The sequence below is a fragment of the Cyprinodon variegatus genome, unplaced genomic scaffold (assembly GCF_000732505.1).
Source record: "Cyprinodon variegatus isolate N-32 unplaced genomic scaffold, C_variegatus-1.0 Scaffold336, whole genome shotgun sequence".
Taxonomy (NCBI): Eukaryota; Metazoa; Chordata; class Actinopteri; order Cyprinodontiformes; family Cyprinodontidae; genus Cyprinodon; species Cyprinodon variegatus.
In genome coordinates this window covers 180,956-202,218 of record NW_015150789.1, presented here as the reverse complement: position 1 = coordinate 202,218, position 21,263 = coordinate 180,956, and the positions used below count along the sequence as shown (strand labels likewise).

Sequence of the window (21,263 nt, the reverse complement as noted above, 5' to 3'; positions counted from 1 at the left end):
TTCAAAGCTGTTTCAGCAAATTTTATGCAGCTTTTGAAACCAGTAGAGGATTTACGATTGTTGATAGGATCGGTTTGGTTCAATCGGGTGCAATTCCAGCTTATTGTCTCATGTTGAATTGATGGCACCTGAAATGATAGGTGTAGAAGAAAAGTTGAGCACTAAGCTTTGAAAGCTTCTCGTTTTCTTTTTCAAACTCCAAAGTTTCAGACTGTGCAGGAATCCAGAGTAAAAGAACCAAGAAAAACAACGTTATATTTCACCATTTCTGAACTGCAGTAGAGTGAGCTGAACGAACTCTCCTTTAACATCAGAGGGTCTAAATCCTGTTGCCATGGAGACTGGGAGTAGATGCTGGTGTAGCACTTGAATCCTTCACAGTTGACTAATTTTCAATTATTCAAAATCACTGGAAAATGTCACAGATCAACTTTTTTACTCGCAGGAAAACAGGTGAGATGACTGTTAACTGTAGTCTGATTAAAAACACAGAAAGAACATTAAGTTTTAATGCACAGCTTATAGAAACGGTAGAGGAGGCATTTCTTTTTTTTAAACTTCCTGAAGCAGCATAAACTGAGAGTTGATGAGAACAAAGCGAAGCAGAACAGGCTCCAAGTGAAACGTCTGCAACTAAACATCTAGATTTAGTTCAGAGCTTGATGTCATCAGAGGCAACAATCAGAACCTCATATCACATAAAAATAACGCCTCTGAAATACGAGCAATATGCAGCTTATTCCTATTTTCCTGTAATCTGGTTTTCAGTCCAAACTGTTTGCTCTTCGACCGAAGCCGACCACTCCGTCCCTCTCAGCAGTTTGAGGTGAAACATGTGAAACAAGATGGAGTCAGAAATGAAAAGCTCAGCTGTAGAAACTCAGAAAATCCACTTCCTAAGTTTAATTCTGTGTACAAATGATAAAAGGCTACGTCTTGAGCTTCTTTTCAGAAGGCGACAAGCCCAACTCGCCGTCATGTGATCCCACATGAGTCCGCTTCACAGTGCTCTGTGCCAGGACCTTCTCTCGCAGCGGCCTGGAGTCTTCAGGTCTACTTGCAGTCTCTTCCTCAGACTCTGAGGACGCCTGCTGCCTGGCTGCTCCAGCGGCTCCCTCAGTCCTGCATGCATCCAGCAGTGGAGGCGACGCGGCCGCGTGTCCTTCTTCGTCAGTCCTGTCGCTCCTGTCATGGTCTTGGCTTGCAGGAGACATCGCTGGGCTCGGGCACACAAAGTCCGAGGGACTCAGACACTTTTCCTCCTCTCTGGAATCGGAAGCTGGCGGTTTGATTTCCAGGGGGTTTTGCTCCCGGTCTGACGAGGATGAGGAAAGATCGTCGACTGAGATTGACGGGTAGCTGTAGGAGTCCATGGCTGAAAACAGAGCCTGGATGGACTCGGGTCTGTTGCCGGCTCTGGAGACCACGTTCATGCGACGCCGCCTCATGACGTTCTGCCGGCGGACGGCGCTGCGGCGCTCCTCGTCATCGCTGCTGGAGCTGGAGGAGGAGGAGGAGGAGCTGGAGGCTCCTGCAGGGAGTGAAGGAGAGGAGCTGGGGCTGGATAGAGTGGAGTTCTCCCTGGGGCTCGGGGAGCGGGGGCGGGGCATCGGGTCCAGCCAAAACTCACTGGAATCCGAGTCCTCGTTGACCAGGAAGCTGGACTGATGCTGCTGACGTCTCCTCTGTCTCAGAGGGCAGTCCTCTCCGTCTTCTGCAGCCTGCTCCTCCCCTCCAGAAGCGTCCGGTCCAGCCAATGAGGAGGAGGAGGAGTTATCAGAGTCACCGTGGGGATCAGCGGCGGGAGCTGCAGCAGGAGCTGCGGATGTGGCCCGCGTGGAGCGACGGCCGCGGGCGTGGAGCTGCATGATGGCCTCTTCGCTCAGATCGCTGTCAGAGTCTGAGCTCCAGCCCTCAATCTCCCGTCGCACCAACGAGTCAAAGAAGGCCATCATGCGTGGATCCTCCTCTATAGACTGGCTGACATAGTCGTGGGACAGACCGCTGCCGCTGTTAAGAACCAGGCTGATGTACTCCTCATGGCTGTAGAGGCTGCGGGACTTGTCCTCCACCCGACCTTCTAGATCGCCCTCGCTGCCGGGCTGCAGGTACGGACTCCACACCTGAGTCACACACAAACATCTGCTTTGATACTTCACCTTCAGAGTCTGGTGCAGAGTTATGACAGAGTTCTGATGATTGAACACGCTTTTCAGAGCCACAGGAGAAATATTCATTCACTAACCTTGATGACTTTCTCCACACCAGAGGAGCAGATCATGTAGGAGTGATGGTTAAAGCGAACCTGGTTCACGATGGAGCGGTGACCCTTCAGAACCATGAAAGCCCCGTTTACCACACGACCAGGGCCTCCTGCAAAACAAGAATGACAGTAATGGAGGAAAAGACACGTCTACGTCAAACAGGCAGGCAGGAAGCACTGAAACAACAAATGAGATGCTGTTCATCTTGAAGGAGGAGGAGAACAGATGAGATATTCTTACTTTATTAAATGAATTTAAAAGAAGGAAAGCATGGATCGGACACAGAGTTGTGTGACAATTGAAGCTCACAACCATCTTGGATTATTTCTGCCTCTTCTCTCTTTATAGTCAAACATTAGAAATTTGGTTTTCGTCATAAAACTTTCTTACCCACTCATTAAGTTTAAAAACAAAAACACCTCCAGATGTTCCATCATTTTGTGCTGATGATGATTTGTTTGATAAGGAACAATGTAACACCTACATTTAGTAGATTTTATTGAAATATTTTTAGAATAGATGGCTAACAACATGCTAGCTTAGGGCCCCATGATTTAAAGGATGCAGGAAAACAAAGACAGTTTCATGTAATTTAGCTAATTAAATATTAACGTCAAATTATTCACCTGTTTTGGTGAAATGCAGCAGTTTTTACGCATATAGAGAGCAACTTTTCTGCCTGTTTTACCAGCAAACGATCAACTGGAAGCATAGAAATATACATGATGACCATTAATTACAGTCAGAGTGACATCAGGAACACGGAAAAGACGCTAGCTAGCTAGCATGAGCCAGATGTCTGCTAACTCTTTAGCGCTCAGTTACATCAACACAAGTGAGACGGTAGTTTATCTTGTACATTGATTGTTTTAAACAGGTAAATATTTCTTTAAATACAATCGGAGAGTTGGAAAAAAACAGCATTAATAATAAAGTTTGGAGAAAATGTTATTTTTTACTTTTTATGTTTTATTATGAGACATTTTTATGTTCAACTCTGAAGCTCTTGTACAAAAGGACAATTTTATAAATGTTAAATTATGTCTTGAACATAAAGAATGTTTTTCTTTCTATAAAAAGGATGGATGAACACTTTTAAGCACTTTAAAGCATCTAATGTTCTGCTGAAGCACAGCAATTAGTTTTATTTCTGAAAGTGAAACAACACTCAGAGTTTGAATTTTATGGGTTTTCATTTATTATTTGGGACTTAATAATTACATAATTCTGAAGAAAATTTATATTTTTAGAATGAAAATATGGAATTAAGGGAAAAAAATATCAGAAATGACAAAATTCATAAAAGTTTTAATGTAAAAAGTGGAATTAAGGGACAAAATAAAATGGCCTTCATAGGGCTTTACCACTGTAAGATAGAAATATAAAAAAAATATTTAAATTGAGACACTAATTGGCTCGTTAAACTGATCATAAAACTCAGCAATGATCAGTTTTCCACTGATTATAAAGACACTTCACCGGTTCTCTGTCTGATTAGGAACTCGGCTGGGATAATATTTCCTGCAAAGACTTTTATTTATATTCTTACATTTTTTAAAGATATCATAAATTACATCCAAGCTGAAATTAATAAATAAATCACAATAGTGTTTAAACTGCACACATCTGTGGCCCATGATTCCTGAAAATGTAAGAGAGGAGAGTTTCTACCTTAATTCAATAGTTTATATTGTCCTCACATCATTTTTATTTTTATTTTTATTTTTTTTTTTTAGGAGCCTACTTTTGTTTCAACACTTGATAAACAATTCTCACAAAAAAATCCTGCAGGAATGTGAAAAATCCAAATGAATGTGGAATCTGGGAAACCAAACTCACCTGCTTCTGGGTCATTTGGGATTTTCCACATGTACAGATTGAAGTCATCTGATCCAGACAAGATGTACTGAAAAAAAAAATAAACCAAGTACTGAGACTGAACTTTACCAGGAGGGAGAGAAAATATCAGACCAGATAAAAGGAGATAAATCTAAAGAACACAGAGCAGAAAACTAGCAGATCTACTGGTGTTGCTGTGAGTCATGGTGAGCAATCAGACGCAGACGTAACGTGACGCGACAGTCTGGCCTAAACGACGAAGCGTTATTAGGCTAACAGATGGTTTCACTCAAACTTTTCTACTGTAGTTAGCTCTGACAGGGTCACTGCGGGCTCCACATTCTTTCAGACGGACGTAATATTAGGAGAAAGAGTTTCTGAAACGTCTAATATGTTCAGCTATTTTTTCCCTCATTTACTCGGAGGAATTTGTAAATGTTTCTCTTAGTTCCATTCCAAGTTTTTTAGAGGATAAAAATGCAAAGTTTACTTAATTTCGACACGGCTGTTTTTACAGACCAAAAAATTTATCACTATGGTCCAAATATTTAGAAATTTGGACAAATAAAAAATCTTAGGCTTATTAAAAAACTACAAATGTATTTAAATGATGTTTCAGTCATGATTAACCTACAGTATCTTCTATTTTTCCCAGTAATCAACATGCCTTCATTGCTTTTCTAAGTCCCTCCAACTGGCTGAATAAACAACAAGCAGACGTATGGGTGTGGTGCGTTCACAACAATAAGGCTCATCAAAATCTGAAAATAACCAGCTTTCAAAGGTTCTTCACTCTGAAATGAAGGGAATTGCGATGAAGCTCTATTAAAGATAAGAACAATAATAAAATCTGTGTTGGTCTGACACAGAAAATCGGAACGCCACAAATGAACTGACAGTAAAGGCAAAGTATTTATATGTCAAATAAAAAGTCAGGGCGCAGACGCAGGTCTGAGCCTGGAACACGTGTCGCTCTGCCCTCTAGAGGCCAGAGTTGGAACGTTGCTCTGAGAGTTTCCCCACTTACCATCAACCACACAGTAAGATGCCTTTAGGCAAACGTCTGAATTAGCGCCTTAATGAGAGATTCCTCGACTCCCTGCAAAGGCTGACGAATTACTGAGAAATGGGAGTGGAGCTCAGAGAACTCTGTGAAATATCCAGCCATTCTTCATCTGGTTCATCATCATCATGTTGTTTTTAGGTTTTTAGCTCATTGACTGTATAAAATAAGCAGCTTTTTACAGCTGAGCTGGAGGAAAGTTCAGACAGTCTGCTGTCCCACCTGATCTTTGTCCCCAGCGAAGCAGCAGCTTTTCATGGTGCAGGAGTTAAAGTAGCCCTGGTTGTCGAACTGGAAGCTGGGCAGGCGGGAGTGCAGCTCGTAAAGGACGGGCGGCAGGCGGCGCCGGAGAGCCAGAAGCTGCGTGCCTGTGCTGTTGAAGCGAACACTCATGGCGCTCTGCAGGGACATGCTGCCGCCGTACCGGAGCAGAGAGCTGAAGGCACAGAGGAAAACAATCAGCTGAGGGGGGTCCATCACTTCTATGCATCGCAAAACTAACTAGAGGAGAAGACCGACTTTAAAAGCATCACCCGACATATTATGTTCCTTCAATAAATACATGAATAAGAACTACTTTAAACTGTTTTATCTGTTGTTTAAGTAAAATTATTACTTCCGGCTTCTGGCAAAAACTTCAAGATTTTACAGCCAAGACATCCAAGAAAACGGCTTTTAAACGATTCAATATCAAATCACCCAGGAGTCATAAAATAAAGAAGGTTCTGAGATACCCTATTTAACTATTAAGCTGATGATTTGAGATCATCTTATTTCCATGATTTTTTTAAAGTTGTACTTTATGAAAAATAAAAGTGTAAATATTTTTGGACAAACGATAACATGTAAAAGCAACAAGCTGGAGTGGATTCATTTTGATCACTATAAACTTTCTGCTTTGTTTAGAAGTTTGCTTTATTCTAAAAACTTTTAGGTTTTTTGTGACAAACCAGGCTTCAATATGTCCCTATTTTGAAAAAGCAAAAACATTTTAGGTTATTTCTATTTTATATAGCCAGGTGTCATAATATGTGGTTTTATCGTTCCAACGACTAACAAAGGATTCCTGGGCTACTGTCTATTTAATAAGCCATAAATATTAATCTATCTAGAAATTAAAATGGTTAGTTAAGATATTAGGTTATGAACAATCAGTAGTAGAGCTAAGTAGCCTGTAATTCCTTTATAATCAGGGCAACAGCACCATCTGGTGGACATATTTAAAAAATACACTCCTCCAATACAGGAGGCAGTTTCATGATGATCTCAAAATGAGATGCCGACTATTTATTCTGGTGAAACTAAACATTGATCTAGTTGAACAGAAGTGCAAACACTTCGGTTACCATGGTGATTTACTTTGGTGAAGGTAGCGTGATCCAGACTAGAATTACAGCAAATTTATCGTGAGAAACAGGAATCAACACTTCAGGACTTTCTGCATATGTATCTAAAAAAACAACACATCTTAATTCATGTTTTTTTTTATATTTCCCTAACTTGATGCAAAAAAAACAAAATTCAATCAAAGAATTCAAACAATATACTCAATATAATTTTCCCATAATTCCTATTTTACATAAAAAATAAAATCTTTAAAAAGAAGGTTAAAAGTCTTTACTCTTTACTCTCTGTTTGTGTTTTGTGTTACCAAAAAGGAGAAGTGCAAAATAAACCAAGTTGTTAAAAAAAAAGAAAACCTACCATAAACAGTGTTCCCTCTATTTTTTTGTTTCTGATCATACTGGTCGGATGAAATATGCTAATTTGTGAGATAGGAGTTTTGGGTTTTCATGAGCTGGATGCCAGAATCATCCGTATTTATACAATAAAAGACCTGAAATATTTCAGTTAGTGTGCAATGAAGTGTGCAATGAATCTAAAAGATATGAAGGTTAAAGTTTTATCATTACATTATGGAAAATAATGAACTTTATCCCAATATGCTAATATTTTGAGAAGGACCTGTAAATTATATATAAGGCAGAAAAGTTAACACCTTTTTATTTACAGAAAATAAAGAGTGAATTATTCACTAATGTTTCAGACGCTCAGTGCAAACGGTTCTTTTTCACAGCAATAACAATAGAAAATATTTATGAAGGAAGGAAAAGATTCATATCATCAAAGTTAATGAAATGTTTGGAAATTTCAGACCCGTCCATGATTTCGGATCAGGTCTTAGTAAATCAAAATGGTCTTACCTGCGAGGCTTTCGAATGTCCCACAGTCCCACCCCTTCCTTTGAGTTTGCTGTGGCGAGCAGCCGAGGCTCCACGGGGTTGAACATTACGCTGTGGAAGGCTGAAGGGTAACTAGCCAGGCAGAACGGCTCTGTGGGAACCACAATCCATAAAAACACAGGTGAGACTTTGCCTGCAGAGCATCTACTGGGTTCTCAGGGTGTTTCAGCTGAGAACTCTGAGCTACGGCTTAGATTACTCAGGGACATTTTTATTCATAGAGTACAAATATAGATCTGTACAAACTATGAAACCTTTAAAAATTAACAGAAATAAATTTTCTTATTTTGATACGATAACCAAGGAAAGCCTTACAGAGTAGCAGGCTACAGGCTGTGCAAGACTGAAATGCTGCTTCTTCTCTGCAGCATAGGGCAGGTTTAGATGAGTGCTTCATGAAACCTGATATTCATGAGGTCCTGATACAGATGATCAGGACTTTGACTAGGCCATTCTAATGCACATGTTTGACTGAATCTGAACAATTTAACTTTAGCTCTGCCTCTATTCTACCAGCCAAGGGTTCGATACACTTTTCTCCTTTAATACCCACATTTCCATCCAAGACTAATGCAACTTTTAACTTCAAATCTTTCAAAACAATGAAAAGGAGAATTAGACGCATTTCTATCGATTGGAGCAAATGAACCAGGTGATGCAAAGCCTAATTTCGTCATACGTTTATACAAACCAGCGCATCTGGTCACCCTAGTAAGTTATGAACACATCCCAAGTTCTGACTCAATCCTTCTGCATAGAGCAATAAACAACTTTAGATTTTGTATATTTTTTTTTTAATAGAAAAAGCACTAAACAGTAGGCACACCGTCGGCTACGTTCTAGTCTATTTTTCTAGGTTTGTGAGAGAAGCTTTGACAATGGATGTTACTTTCCTGTTCATTCGTTGCGAAACAGAAGCACATATATGTCTGAAATTAGAACCTCAGCCTAAATTAGGCGAGGAGTAGCAAATGTACGCCTGTAATACAGGCATTTTACGCATGTAGTGTAAATAATTCAACCGTTTAAAACGGAACGCTGTTACACGCTTAACCCACATGTAGCAGGAACACATGCAGCTTTGCAGCAGTTATGTGGTCTAACATGTCTGGGGGATTTTCTTTAGGCAGACTTTATCATGTCACCTATTATTCACAATGGTTCATGCCATACAAAGATGTGGAGAAAGTAAAATGCTTTCATTCAGGACGTCAGCAGCAGAAACAGCTCATCAGTTATTGTTCGCTACATCAGAACTTCTGACAAATGTGCGTCCATCTCTTCTTTAGCGCAGTCGTTCTTCGAGCCCTGTAGAAACTTTGACAAAACGTATTAAATTGATTTGAATTTTACTGTTTCTATTAAGCTCTTCTAATGCAAAACTTTAAAATGAGCATAAAAAAAATAAAAATATCTGCATTTATAGTGCCTACTGGGATGGAAGACAGTCTGCTTCCTTCAGGTCACACAGTTTTTAATACAATTTCCTAAACGTACGACTTCTACAATCCTTTCATCTATAACGTGCCCAGTAGGTAAGCCCAGTGTTTCCCATTAATTAACGAGACTGTGGTGGCCCGCCCCAGTCTCATATAGACACAGAGAGAGAGAAAACAAGAACAAAAACATCTGTCAGTTAATCAGATCGTTCCACAGCGAGAGACAAGTTGTTTATGGCCGTAACCAAGCGACAGGAAGAATGAGCGCCACGCTCATAGATGGTCAGTGGCGGTTCTACTCCCTGGGTGAGACCCACTCCAAGCACCAGTTATATTTTATTATATATATTTTATTTTTCAAAGCGCACGTCCTGCCCTCCTTTATAAAAATGCCTGACTTTTCAGACCCCTCCAGCAATTTTTTAAATATTTATATCTTTTAAAAACAAAGCGGCGCGTGTATGACGTCATCCGTGTGCCGGACTGGAGTAGTGACAGGCAGCCCGGGCCACAGGCGGCTACGCTCTACCCCTTCTATTCATTCTAGCTAATCTGTATCGTTCAATTTCATGACGTCATACACACTCCGCTTTGTTTTAAAAATATATAAATATAAAAAATATAACTGCTGATGTCTGGGGGGCAGTGATTGGCCTCCATGTTCTGAATGCTGGCGTACCATAAATGATAAATGAACAGTTTAGTTTGTGCCTTCAAGTCGTTGCCCATAGGAAGACGTTACTGGATATAACCTAATGGAATATCTTCAGAACTGCTGCAAATGACACTAAACTCAGATGGGAGAGTAGAACATGATGGAATAACGGAAAATCAAGGACCCAATGTAAAGAAAAACCTGGCGTTCCCCTTTAAGTGGGATACACTACGCTTAAAAATGTGCACACATGAAAACGCCCGAGGATCAGAGACTCTCCCACCACGGTCTCCTAAAATCCTGTTGGAAACACTGAAGCCTATATATGATATAACTGGCATGACATATTTTTTTCTATCAAAAAAATCAAAGCATCCTTCCTGATTTTAACATGTAATCCTTCCGTCCTCACCTCCATGCGGCGGCTCACGAGTGTCCCAGATCAGAACGCGGCCATCATCAGACGAGCTTGCAAATATGTTGTCGTTGACCGGACTGACAGATAAGCTGTACACAGCATCTATATGCAGGAACACGTTCAGAGTTTCCCGTCTGCAAGAGAAACAGTGGGTCACGTGTTGATTGGATCATCAGTCTGAGCCTCAGCTGGGCTGCCTGATTTATGGGGCTTTACAGACAACAATAGTGCGCTTTGCTTTGACCCACCTCTCCACGTCGTGAAGAATCACCTGTTCATCATTTCCTGTAGATTAAGCAAGAAAAAGACGGGATTCTTTCAAATATGCACAAAATTATTAGTCATTTTTTTCCTTATGAGTAATAAAAGAATAAATTAATTTTAAAAAATCACACTGCTCTAAAAAGTCCTTATGCTAAATTTCTGGTATATTTTTCTTAACAAATGTAATTTGTTAAAAAAAGCATTTTTTTAAAGATAAGCTTGTCATGTTGGTAGTTGCAAGCTTTATTAGTGTCCATTAGAGCTTTTTCCAAGGTCGTCTTGCTCAAACTTTGGCAGACTAATAAAGGTAGCTAAAATTATGTTTTTGGCATTTTATTCCTTAAAAATGTAGACTCAACCTAAACTGCTTGACGCTTGAATGATGGGAAAATAAACTCTACTGGGATGCAACCTAAAAAATGATAAAGGAAAGCGACAATCGAGGAAGGTGAAACAAAACACATACTGAACTTGACCTGATGTTTGATCTAAAAGCTTTCTGGGCTTATTGGTAACACCAGGTCTATTTTTTTTATATATGCATTTTTGTCACATTTTATTTTACCACAAAATCCCTAAATTTGTTCTTGATACTTCTATATAAAAAGGGGAAGAATGTGAAGTTTTTAATCAAATGTAAATTATAAAAACACCTTTCCAGGGATTTCTCTCTTATTTTCCCCCAGGGTTTTATAGTGAAATAAAACCTCTGGAGTCTGTGCACGCCTTACCACCAGAGAAGACTTTGGTGTTGGTGCTGTCAAAGGCAAGGCAGAAGATGTTGGACAGGTGCTCGCCCTTCAGTTTCACAGGCTTGGAATGGGAGTGGAGGGATTTCTCCATATCCCATAGAAGAACACGCCGGTCATCTCCTCCTGATAAGGGAAAACAATAAAAAGAGAAAACCTATAAGTAAGGAATGAAGGAGAAAGACTGTCTGTGCTTCAACCCATAGAACTTCTGCTGCAGTTAGAATAACTTGTGGCTCCTCAGCAGATTTTGCTGGTGTGATTTTACCTGATAAATGTCGACTAGGGCTGCAACTAACAATTAGTTTAAAATCGATTAATCCATCGATTATTTTTTTGATTAATCAATTAATAATCAGACAACCGAAGGTTCCTTAAAGAATATTTTTTTTTTTTTTTTTACTAAATTAAGCCAGGTGAAACTAAAATGTTCCACTTCATGTGTTCTGGATTGGACAGCTGCAGACAGGCAGCAGCAGCCCTCATGAGCCCAGCAGGGATAAGCATGACAGGAAATGGATAGATGGATGGAGAGAACATATTGACAGACGAAAAACTTTTTTTTTTTTTACAATTTTGATATAGCCAGTGCTCTAAGCGGGTCGCTCTGTCAGCTAAAGGCATGTTTTAGAGTCTCTATACTCCATTTAACAATAAACCGATTAGTAACTTGACGGTTATTTTTAATAATCGATTAATCACAATTAATTCAATTAATTGTTTCAGCCCTTATGTCAACATCCTTTAAATGAAAAAAAAAAAAAAAGCTCAGTGAGAAAAAACAGTTTGTATTTTCTTTAGAAACCAGGTATTTTTACTTTTTATTTAACTTCTACAGAAAGAAGGACAACAAACATCTTAACTTATAATCCAAAACAACATTTAGTTAAAATAACCTGTGGCATGAGATTCATTTTCCTGACGCCATTTTTATTTTGTAAGGGAAAAAGGTATAGAGAGAAAATAATAAGAAGATAGATGAACAACAACAACCAAAATAATGTAAAGATGCTGGATATGAGACTGAAGAATGAGAGAATAATAGATGGCTGTACAAGTTAATTCATTATCAGTCTAATAAAAAAGGCATCAACACAGGAAGTTGTCAGATAATTTTTTTATAAGCAAAAGCGCAATAAAATTATACGTTTTTACAAACTAAACACGGATTTAAACTAAAGGATTGTCAGTTTTTTCTAAATATATCCACTGTACATTTTCACATCAGTGTCCCTGAAAGAAGCAGAGGGGTTTACGGTAGTCCATAGGTTGGCACCCTCACTGATATTTATATTTAATAAAACTGGCCCAAATGACTGTTTATTATCATCTGGGGACATAAATAATGTTAAAATTCAAGAAAGTCTTTGTTATTACGGTAATTACAGCCAGGAATTTACAGCTTAATGAATAAATTCATAATTTCAGAAACTGACACGAAGAAGTAATGTTGCATAGCTTGTGTTTTTTTTCAGTTTAATGTTTGCTAACTAGCTAAACAGGCTAGGCTAAGCTAAGCTAGCATTAGCCTAGCATTAGCTATCCCAGGAAGCGTTCCAGCTGACAGCCGCTAGCATGCTAACAGTAAAACTGGAACTTACCGGACACCAGCCATTCCCCGCCGTTGTTGGAGAACTCTATGGCGTTGACGCAGCCAAAATGGCCCTCCAGATTCTTCTTGTAGAGGCTGGTGCAGCCTGCCAGCCTTCGCCTCTGGAACTCCTCCTTTAAGAGCGGCTGTCCGGTGAGCTCTCTGCGGGACAGAAAGCCCACCGAGCAGCGCATACCGCAGCCCTTCAGCTCCTTCATTTTAAGCACGCTGGAAAGAAACAGGCCCTTTAAATCCGCCACTCCACCCGATACATCTGGTTATGTAAATGGGTAGATGTGGCACAAGACTGCTCTAGCTGGTTTAGTTCTACATTATGGTGGCCAGGCACTGCGCGGCTCCTGATGTCGGCGTTGTTTCGCACCTCCTCTGTTTGGTCTCAGTTGTCTGGAAGCAGCTTCGTGCCTCCCTCCTCCGCTGTCATCCGGCGATCCACCAAACTACACCTCAATTAAATATTCATTTAAAAAATAACACATTTTATTCGCTATTTTAACCGTTGGTGGTGATCAGAGTTTGTGCTTTAGACGCAGAGAAATTGGAATAAAACTAGTGTGCAAAGACTTTAAATTTTTTTTCTCAATGCATTTATATTAGTTTTTTTTTACTATGCATAACTTTTCTGAACATTTTACTCTTTAAATTTTAGTTTAAGCGATAAATTAAAAAAAACAAGTGTGAATTTCTTTCAATTTAAACAAAATTTGCATTAAAAACAAACATATTTTAGCCCCTTCTGTACAGGAAACTGGAATATATGCAGAATAAAAAAAAAAACATTTTGTGGGGGAAAAAAACACCTTATATTTTTAAAGGTATTTAAATGTGAGAAAAGGATAGTGGAATTTTTTTCAATATAAACAAAATTTCAGGGGTGCATAAAAAAACTGATTTTGGCCCCTTCTGTACAGGAGAAATGGAAAATATGCAGAATAAAAAAATCATTTTGTGGGAAAAAAACAACATATTTTTAAAGGTATTAAATGCCAAAAATGGATAGTGCTATGGCTACAAATAACAATTATTTTGCAAATTGATTAATCTTATAATTTAAATTTTTTCAATGAATTAATAATCCGACAATTTTTTACAAAATGAAACCAGGTGAAACGAAAAGTTTTCCACTTTAGGAATTCTGGATGGAGCATATTGATGGAAGAAAAGTTTTTTTTAAAATCTTAACTGCAAAATGTTTATTTTATTTGATGTTTTTACAATCTTGGTATAATTACTGATCTAAATGGATGACTCTGTCATCAAAAGGCCTGTTTTACAGTCTCTATACTTAAGTTAATGATTAATCGATTAATTAATTAGTTGAAGATTATTTCAATAATCCGATTAGTGGTTTCAGCCCTAGAGACTGCTATAAAAAGAAATACTTTGTCTCTGGTAGAGGAATAGAAATTTTAAATGTGATACCAATGCAGACACCTTTCAAAGGGGTATTGTGTGTTCTAAAAAGTTTTGGACTACGTCAAAGTTATGAGCATAAGAACAGCAAATGATCTATACAGCTGAGATGCTTCTCAGTTCATCATCCCAGAGCTCTCTGTATGTATCATTTTAACAACAAACTCCATTTATAAGGGTTTATATTATCTCTGAATCAATATTCTCTGGTACAACCTTTGCATCAATTAAACCTGCAGGTTTTTTTAGAGCGTGTCTTTAAAGGTTTTTCCACATTTAAAAGTTTTGCATTTAAATTAAATTAAGTGTCTGTGGAAATCATTCACAAAAACTGCAGTTGGGAACGTCAGCAAACGTCTTTATCGTCCTGTAATTCGCTCTGACTTCTTAGAGAAGTTTAGATCCTTCAGTGTTTGCAGCAGGATGCTGCATTTCTTCTCTGTTGTGAATGGTGAAAGCTCTAGTGAGGTTATCTGCTGGGGTGGCGGCATCAGACCAAGTGAATTAATAAAGCTCAGCCAGCTAATAAAGAAAAGCTGGATCCATTCTGCAGACTGCTTTTACTGCTGTTATCAAGAAACACTTTTACAGTCACTTTGGATCTACTCTGACTCGAGTTTAAGGCATAATTATGAGGAGTTTTACTTCAAAGATTTGTAAGACTTTTAAAGACCCAGGGAAGACAGACTATCACATAAAACTCTATTCAACTTTTTCTTTTCTTTTTTTTTAATAATGTGACATAATATGAAAGCTTTAGGGTTATGAATAATTTTGCAATGTGATTCATATCAACTGAGGAACATTTGCCCCAAAAATTAGGGGTATAAAGGAATCAGCTTCTGCTTTTAAACGAATGTCTGAACTTGATTTATCGCATTTTTGTGGCACGATATTTAGATTCCGGTCCCAGTTTGATAAGCTCTATCCCTCCATCCTCTCCAGCTTATTCCGTCAGGGTCATGGTGGGCGACCCTATCTCTGGCAGTCTATGTTCCAGAGGCGGGGTACACCCTGGACAGGATGCCAATTTGTCTCAGGGCCACAGAGACACATGAAGACACACAGCCATGCACACACACACTCACACCTAAGGGCAATTTAGAGATACCAATTAACCTGTCATTAAAGAAAAAAAGAAATAGAAGCTGAATTAGGTGTGGAATTGGTTCAACAGTAACAGCTGCAGGGTAGATGCTGTTTCTGAGTCTGGTGGTTTTGCTCTTGAACGTTCCTCAGCCGTCTGCCTGATTGGAGGGGCTGAAACAGTCTGTGTGCAGGATGGGTGGAGTCCTTCTTGATCCGGAGCATCCTTTACCTGCACCTTGAAGTGCAGGGTATGCTATGTCCTGTGGTCATACAGCCTGCCGTAACCACCCTGCAGAGCCATCAGCAGCAGTGCATCTACTGTGCCACACAGTGATGCAGAAGCAGAGAACGCTCTCCACCACATAGTGATAAAAGTTCAGCAGGCCTGAGCTCCCGAGTACAGCCGTATGCAGCTTCCTGAGGAAGCAGAGATGCTGATGGTCTTTCCTGACCAGACAGGAAGTGTTGAGGTCGCTGGATAGATGCAGACCCCGGTACCTGCAGATGGAGACCAGCTGCTCCTCTGGGGTAGTCTTCTAAAATCCACATCTCCTTAGTCTTCTTCACACTGATGCAGAGGTTATTCTCTCTGCACCAGGTGTTCAACCTACTTATCATTGCTTCTGTAGTTCTGGGTGTTTATTATTTTATTTTAACCAAAACCTTAAAAAAAATAGCAACAGTTGAAAAACGAAGGCAATAAAAACAGATTTTAGTGCGTATAGTAGTAGTTTTATTATTCCCAGTTTTTGGGATTACAGTGGTAGTCTTTAAGCAACATTCAGTCTTTAGAAGCCTTCTCTGAGAGAACACTTAAAATAAAAATATATTTTACAAAGAGAAGAAAACAAAGATCTTTGTAACAATAATGGGTTCTAGTGCTTTTTGACTCGGTGCTCAGAATGTGATTGATTGCTATGACTTTTCTTACTTGAACAGAAACAGCTGTTTTTGTTTATGTCGCCGTTTATTTTTTCATGTTGGGCTCAGGATTAGCACCACAGTAGGCAGGGAAACTTACATTGATTTGTCAAACTTATGCAATTTAGGCACTTATATAAAAATGATAAGGGTCGTAATCAGTCTTCTACTCAGTAACAGTTTGTGGGCAAAATGAGTGTGACACACGGCTAAGACTGGAAAGACAAACATTCTGCTTTCAACTCAGAGTATAGGAACTAAATTCTACAATACTCCATTAAGACCTCATACTGAGATTCATCATTTTTAATAGTATATGGGATACAGCGGCTGGGCTAACTTTACATATAAATGGTGACGCCACTGTTTGTGCTGTTGTTCACCTATAGTGGTTCGCAGCAGCCGGACGTTTGTAACTACAGGTTCCAAGGGACAATTTATTCACACTAATCTAAATTAGACAAACATTTAAAAGTGCTTTACAGGAAAGTACCTTTGATAAATTCACCTCGACATTCTGAAATAGGAGACCCACACGGGTTGAGCGAATTGTGATAAATAAGCTTCTGTTGGCCAAAGAAAACCCCTTAAACAAAAACTACTTTTTGCAAAAGCTCTGCAGAATTAAACATCTCTGGCTTTTCTAAAGCAAAGTAGCATCTGTAGTAGAAATATTATATTATATCCCTGTGAGTTTGTGGAAAAGTTAATGAATCCTCAGAGCAGGGACAGGCTAACATGTAGACAGATAGGAGGTCAGATTTTAGTTGATTAAGTTGAACTTTAGAGAAAACTGGATAAATGTTCTTGTCAAAAAGACAAATAACATCCCATGAAAGAAGCAGTCCTGCGTCAACAGGAGCTACTCAGCAATAGGAAGCCATTATTCTGACCGGGAGATTAAAAAGAAACATTCAGTTCTTCTTAAGCAAGCGGGGACACGCATGCATGTAGGACACGTCCTGTGCCCTAATAAAACTTCAGCTGTTTGGCAATAAATAAAGTCATTACATTTTGAGGACAAAAAAAGAATCTATTATATAAAGATCAATCTTAGTTTAGTGGTGTCAGATCAACAACAACTATAAATTAACAAACCTACATCTGGCAGTCTTTGCTCCATAGTTGAGTTTTTATTTAATGGCCAAATAAACCAAAAACCTAATAATCACAATATAATGGAAGTTAGCTAAATGGGTTAGTTAGCAACAAGCTAACAAACCAAATTTTTTACATTTGTAAAATTATTGACTTTTCAATAAACTCACAGGGATATGAAATAGATCTACTGCAGATAGAGAGAACTGATAACTACAGAAACTCATCACTTTAAATCTTTACTTTCCCTTTAGGGAGGAATTACTTCAAATATAATACAGATATTTTTTTTTTTTTGTTTAGGTCAAATCTAAACTTTTCTAGATTCAATTCAAATTTACATGGAAAAAACGAAAATGAATAGTTATGCCTTTTTGAACGTACACTCAGGGTCAGTTAACTGAGGAAAAACACATCAGGACTCCTCCAATTTCAATAAAATTAAAACATTTTTTCTTTTGACCTTTGACCTTAGCTAAGCTAGTTGTCGGCCAGTTGCATATACTGCAAAAACAATTTAAATATAAGTCAACATTTCTTAAAATAAGCCTATTTACCCTTAATTTGCGTAGATAAACAGGGTGATTTGCTAATGGAATGAGTTTTTAACTTTTAAAATAAGGTGATTAGATCATATGCACTTGAAATATAATTTTAAATGTAACTTTTCTTGTTCCATTGGCAAAGTATCTCACTTACCTTCTCAATTTAAGAACAAATGCACTTAATTTAAGAAAAAAAAGACTCATTTAGATTTTTGCAGTGTAGGGGCTATGATCTATATATTAAAACCAAAATATTGGTAATATTTATCAAAAAAACTACATGGAGGTTTTAAAATAATTTGTTTTGTGCAGTTTGTTCAAAACCAATAATGTAGCCAAAGTTTTTTTTACTTCCTTTAACCACCCCCAGTTAATCAAACCCAATGTTTTACCTTTTTATCTTTAATGTAGCGCCCTAAACATTTTGGCTTTGTTTGTTTTTTTCTCAGGTTTGACATTGAAACTTTTTAAGGACAAAATTAAGAAATGCTGGCAGGCAAATAGTTTTATTCTAACACTAAGCCCAGCCTTTTAGTGCTGTTTTTAGTGTTTATGCTACGCTAAGCTCACTAGCTGCCATGAAAATTTCATCATTCGTTTCAGAGATGGCCTAAAGTTGCAAAAAAAAAAGGAAATAATTTTAGGCTTCCAATTATAATTTTGTTTAGTTTTAAATAATTCTATTCAATTATAAAACTGCACTACAAAGAACAATGTTTTTAGGATTATGTTTTGCGTTAATATCTACTGCCCCCTGCTGGCCAGGAGGTTTTAAGCACATCTTTGAAGCCTCCCAGCCTCGATTGTTACCCTTCCAATGATTCACTTTGTTTATTATTTTTGTATTCTAATTCATTTAAAAAAGTTATTTTTCATTTATGTTCATAACACTTGCTTAATCTTGAGTTATAGAGGTAGAAATATAAAACAACTGTGAATGTATGGAGTGAAAAAAATCCTTTTTTAACAATGACAGTTCAATTCATTGATTTTACAGAGTTCTATTGCACCTTTTTTTCTTAACATCTGGGCAAATAAAACCTGGAAAAAACCCAGATTGCCACTTCTCTTCTGTTTTTTTTGTGTGTTCTTTAAGTACTATACTCATTTTGCTGGTTTAATACAATCCTTTAAAAAACACAACGATTAAAATGAAACAACGGCGAAAAATAAAACACAAGTCTACCCGATGACTCACTCAACATGTTAAAGGTTAAAAGCCTTTTATGAACATTATTTTGTCAAAGGTCTACAAAACAGCAGCTTTTAAAGCAGAGTAATTTTAACCTGGCAGCTTTACATAAATAAAAAAATATTAATATTAAATAATCGGACAGAAGCAACAGTGGAGAGCAGGAGTTTAACTTAAGACAGCAGAATAAAAGGAGGGATTCAAATCTTGGCACAAGGGAAAATGGGGGGTTGTCCTCCTTTGTTCAGTCTCTTTTCAAGGTGCTGCTAGTAGGGGCCTTTAGTGTGGCCAAAGATCCCAACGGGAAAGTGTTTGACGTGTGAGGACCATTGAGCCGCTAACTGGAAAAACTTGACATCGTTCCACTCAACGCCATCAATCAGCACTGCAGAGAAGACAGAGAACAGAACATTAATACTTAATCAAACTAAAACTAATCCCAAGCTATAAATAAAATTCAAAATGTTTTAATTGTTACTTTCCTGCCTTGTTGCCGGTTTATAAAATTAAAGGAACATGGTGCACACTTGTGCAGCACCTTGTGTGTGTGGTGCTGATTCAATGATATAGAAAATCGTATAGAAATCCCTTTGAAATGTTTCAGCTCACAAAAAAAAAAACACAAATAAAAAACGAGAATTAAACAACTTAAAACAGTCTTGCTTTTTTAAAAGTTACCTCTCAGCATGGTTTGCTGTTGTTTGGCGGTGCAGATTAGGCGACTGATGCCCTCAATCAGTTGACTCTTTGACTCCACCTCCTTGTCTTTGCTCTTTTTCGGCAGAAACATGACTGTCAGAACGTGACGACAGAAATCCACACTGTTAGTAACTGATCGATTCAGAATCAGTCTGCGTTCTGCACGGTAAATCACTGCATTTTAAGCATGATTATTAAATAAAGACGAAACAAACCCTTCTTATTTTTCTCCTTGGTTACTACGGTCATAGACATAGTGGGCTGGGGGCTTGGTTCTGCACCCCCAAGTGGAAGTCTGCTGACCTGCAGCGAGCGAAAATTGCACTTCAGAGTGTTTTTAGAAGAGGGGTCCCGCTTCTCCACGTCTTTCTTCCTCTCTGTTGGAGCCACCCAGTAGTCTACCTGAAGGCCCATCAGCTCTGCCCCACTGCTGGAGCTGCTAAAAACAGGGAAAACACAGGAACTCACAAATTTAACAAATTGATTTTATCTGAAACAGCTTTTTACGTAAAAAAAAAAGCTTATCTATGTGTAGACTTCACATTTTCTATTGCTTGCTGACATTGAGATTTATGCATGTAAATCCAAATGTGAAATGTTGAATGTTTTCTATATCTGTTTACTGTTTTATTTTTTAAGGTGATACAGATACAGAGCTAAAAACCTCAAAGGCTAGAATTATTATTTGTTGTCCACCTGTTGATTAATCTTATCAATTGTGGAACAATTAACTGATAAGTTATAATTTTCTAAAAACAAAAAAAGTTTTTTCTTGTATCAAGAGGATTTTTCCATAATATTAAAAAGGGGAAAAAAGGTACATAATTATATTTTAATAATTTATAGCACCCGCTATATTAAGTAATGACTAAATAAACAAAAACATATATTATGAGAAAAGAAATTCCCTTTCATCATCATAGCAGAGCAAAGAAGTTACAGCTGCTTCGCCATGAAGCACGAATAAGAGGGGCACTACTTAGGTTATAACTCAAGGGTTTATTGAGAGTCTTTATTTTCAAATAGAGCTTTATAAAGTGTAATTTTCATCACTGTCACCCTGAAACAGTGAACATAACCCTGGACCCGACTCTGGTTTGAGTCATGTTTCTGCTTTGGCATTAATTCTCTTGCTAATACCAGTTATGCTACGTTCACACTGGAAGCACTTTGAGCAGAAGAAGCAGCCGGTTTACATGCAAAGTCAATGGTTGATAAGCATCAAAACGCGTCCAAAGGTCCTGCAGCTTGTCTAGAGCAGCAGGAGCAGCGCGTCTTGACGCATCTGAGCAACTAAAGCAGCGCCTTATCAGCTTCTGAGCATCTGAGGCGCATGCTGGAGTTGGAAACATTGAACTTTAGCTGCTGGACACGCCTCATCAACCAATGAGAGAAGCTGATCTGGGAGCTGGCAGGGAGACAGACACAGCACTGCTGATGCAGAGAGTTAGGATCTCTCCTCTGAAACAGTTTATTAACGCCTAAATTAACTGAAAATGTAAAAACCTGGCAACAAAATACGTTCACATTTTTTATTCAACCCCCAAGAGATGACCGGCTGAGGCAGCTGCTGCTGCAAAGACGCTCCTGACACGCTTCTTATCTTAATGTGTACAAGCATCAAAAATGAAGCAGCAGGCATTTTTTTGTCACTGAAATCGCATTAGTTTGAACATAGCACAAGGCTCTGCTTAAAAAGAACAGCAGTGCCCCCTAGGGGATGGTGGCGACATTACAATTTCTTCTAAACATGTAATCAATCA

The 21,263-nt window shown here is 38.4% G+C and overlaps 2 protein-coding genes across 9 annotated transcripts in view; both read right to left on the bottom strand.

Moving 5' to 3' along the window:
• Nucleotides 1–495: 495 nt before the first annotated feature.
• dcaf5 (DDB1 and CUL4 associated factor 5) lies at nucleotides 496–12,952 on the bottom strand. Its single transcript, XM_015385336.1, has 9 exons — nucleotides 12,536–12,952; nucleotides 10,917–11,060; nucleotides 10,170–10,206; nucleotides 9,916–10,055; nucleotides 7,371–7,500; nucleotides 5,389–5,602; nucleotides 4,104–4,170; nucleotides 2,246–2,373; nucleotides 496–2,123 (listed from the first exon to the last, which is right to left on the bottom strand). Exons 1-9 carry the CDS (start codon nucleotides 12,741–12,743, stop codon nucleotides 930–932), a joined length of 2,262 nt encoding a protein of 753 aa, XP_015240822.1. The 5' UTR covers nucleotides 12,744–12,952; the 3' UTR covers nucleotides 496–929.
• Nucleotides 12,953–18,628: 5,676 nt separating this feature from the next.
• The window catches only part of pacs2 (phosphofurin acidic cluster sorting protein 2), a 94,621-nt gene continuing 91,986 nt past the window's right edge, over nucleotides 18,629–21,263 (bottom strand). For 4 of the 8 annotated variants that reach the window (XM_015385324.1, XM_015385328.1, XM_015385326.1 and 1 more), the window contains 3 exons: nucleotides 19,716–19,939; nucleotides 19,480–19,593; nucleotides 18,629–19,186 (listed from right to left, as the gene is read on the bottom strand). In XM_015385324.1, coding sequence (XP_015240810.1) covers nucleotides 19,068–19,186; nucleotides 19,480–19,593; nucleotides 19,716–19,939 — 457 coding nt within the window. In that variant the 3' untranslated portion in view covers nucleotides 18,629–19,067. The remainder of the gene's footprint in view (nucleotides 19,187–19,479; nucleotides 19,594–19,715; nucleotides 19,940–21,263) is intronic. The other 4 variants (XM_015385325.1, XM_015385329.1, XM_015385331.1 and 1 more) reach the window with 1 other exon arrangement.

Bases quoted from the DNA above. Each gene is read 5' to 3' on its own strand.
- dcaf5 (XM_015385336.1), bottom strand. From the start codon at position 12,743: ATGAAGGAGCTGAAGGGCTGCGGTATGCGCTGCTCGGTGGGCTTTCTG. The intron at 10,207-10,916 runs GTAAGGCGTGCA...CTTAATCTACAG, and splicing joins CACCAAAGTCTTCTCTGGTG to GAAATGATGAACAGGTGATT. The intron at 5,603-7,370 runs GTAAGACCATTT...CTGTGCCTTCAG, and splicing joins GACATTCGAAAGCCTCGCAG to CTCTCTGCTCCGGTACGGCG.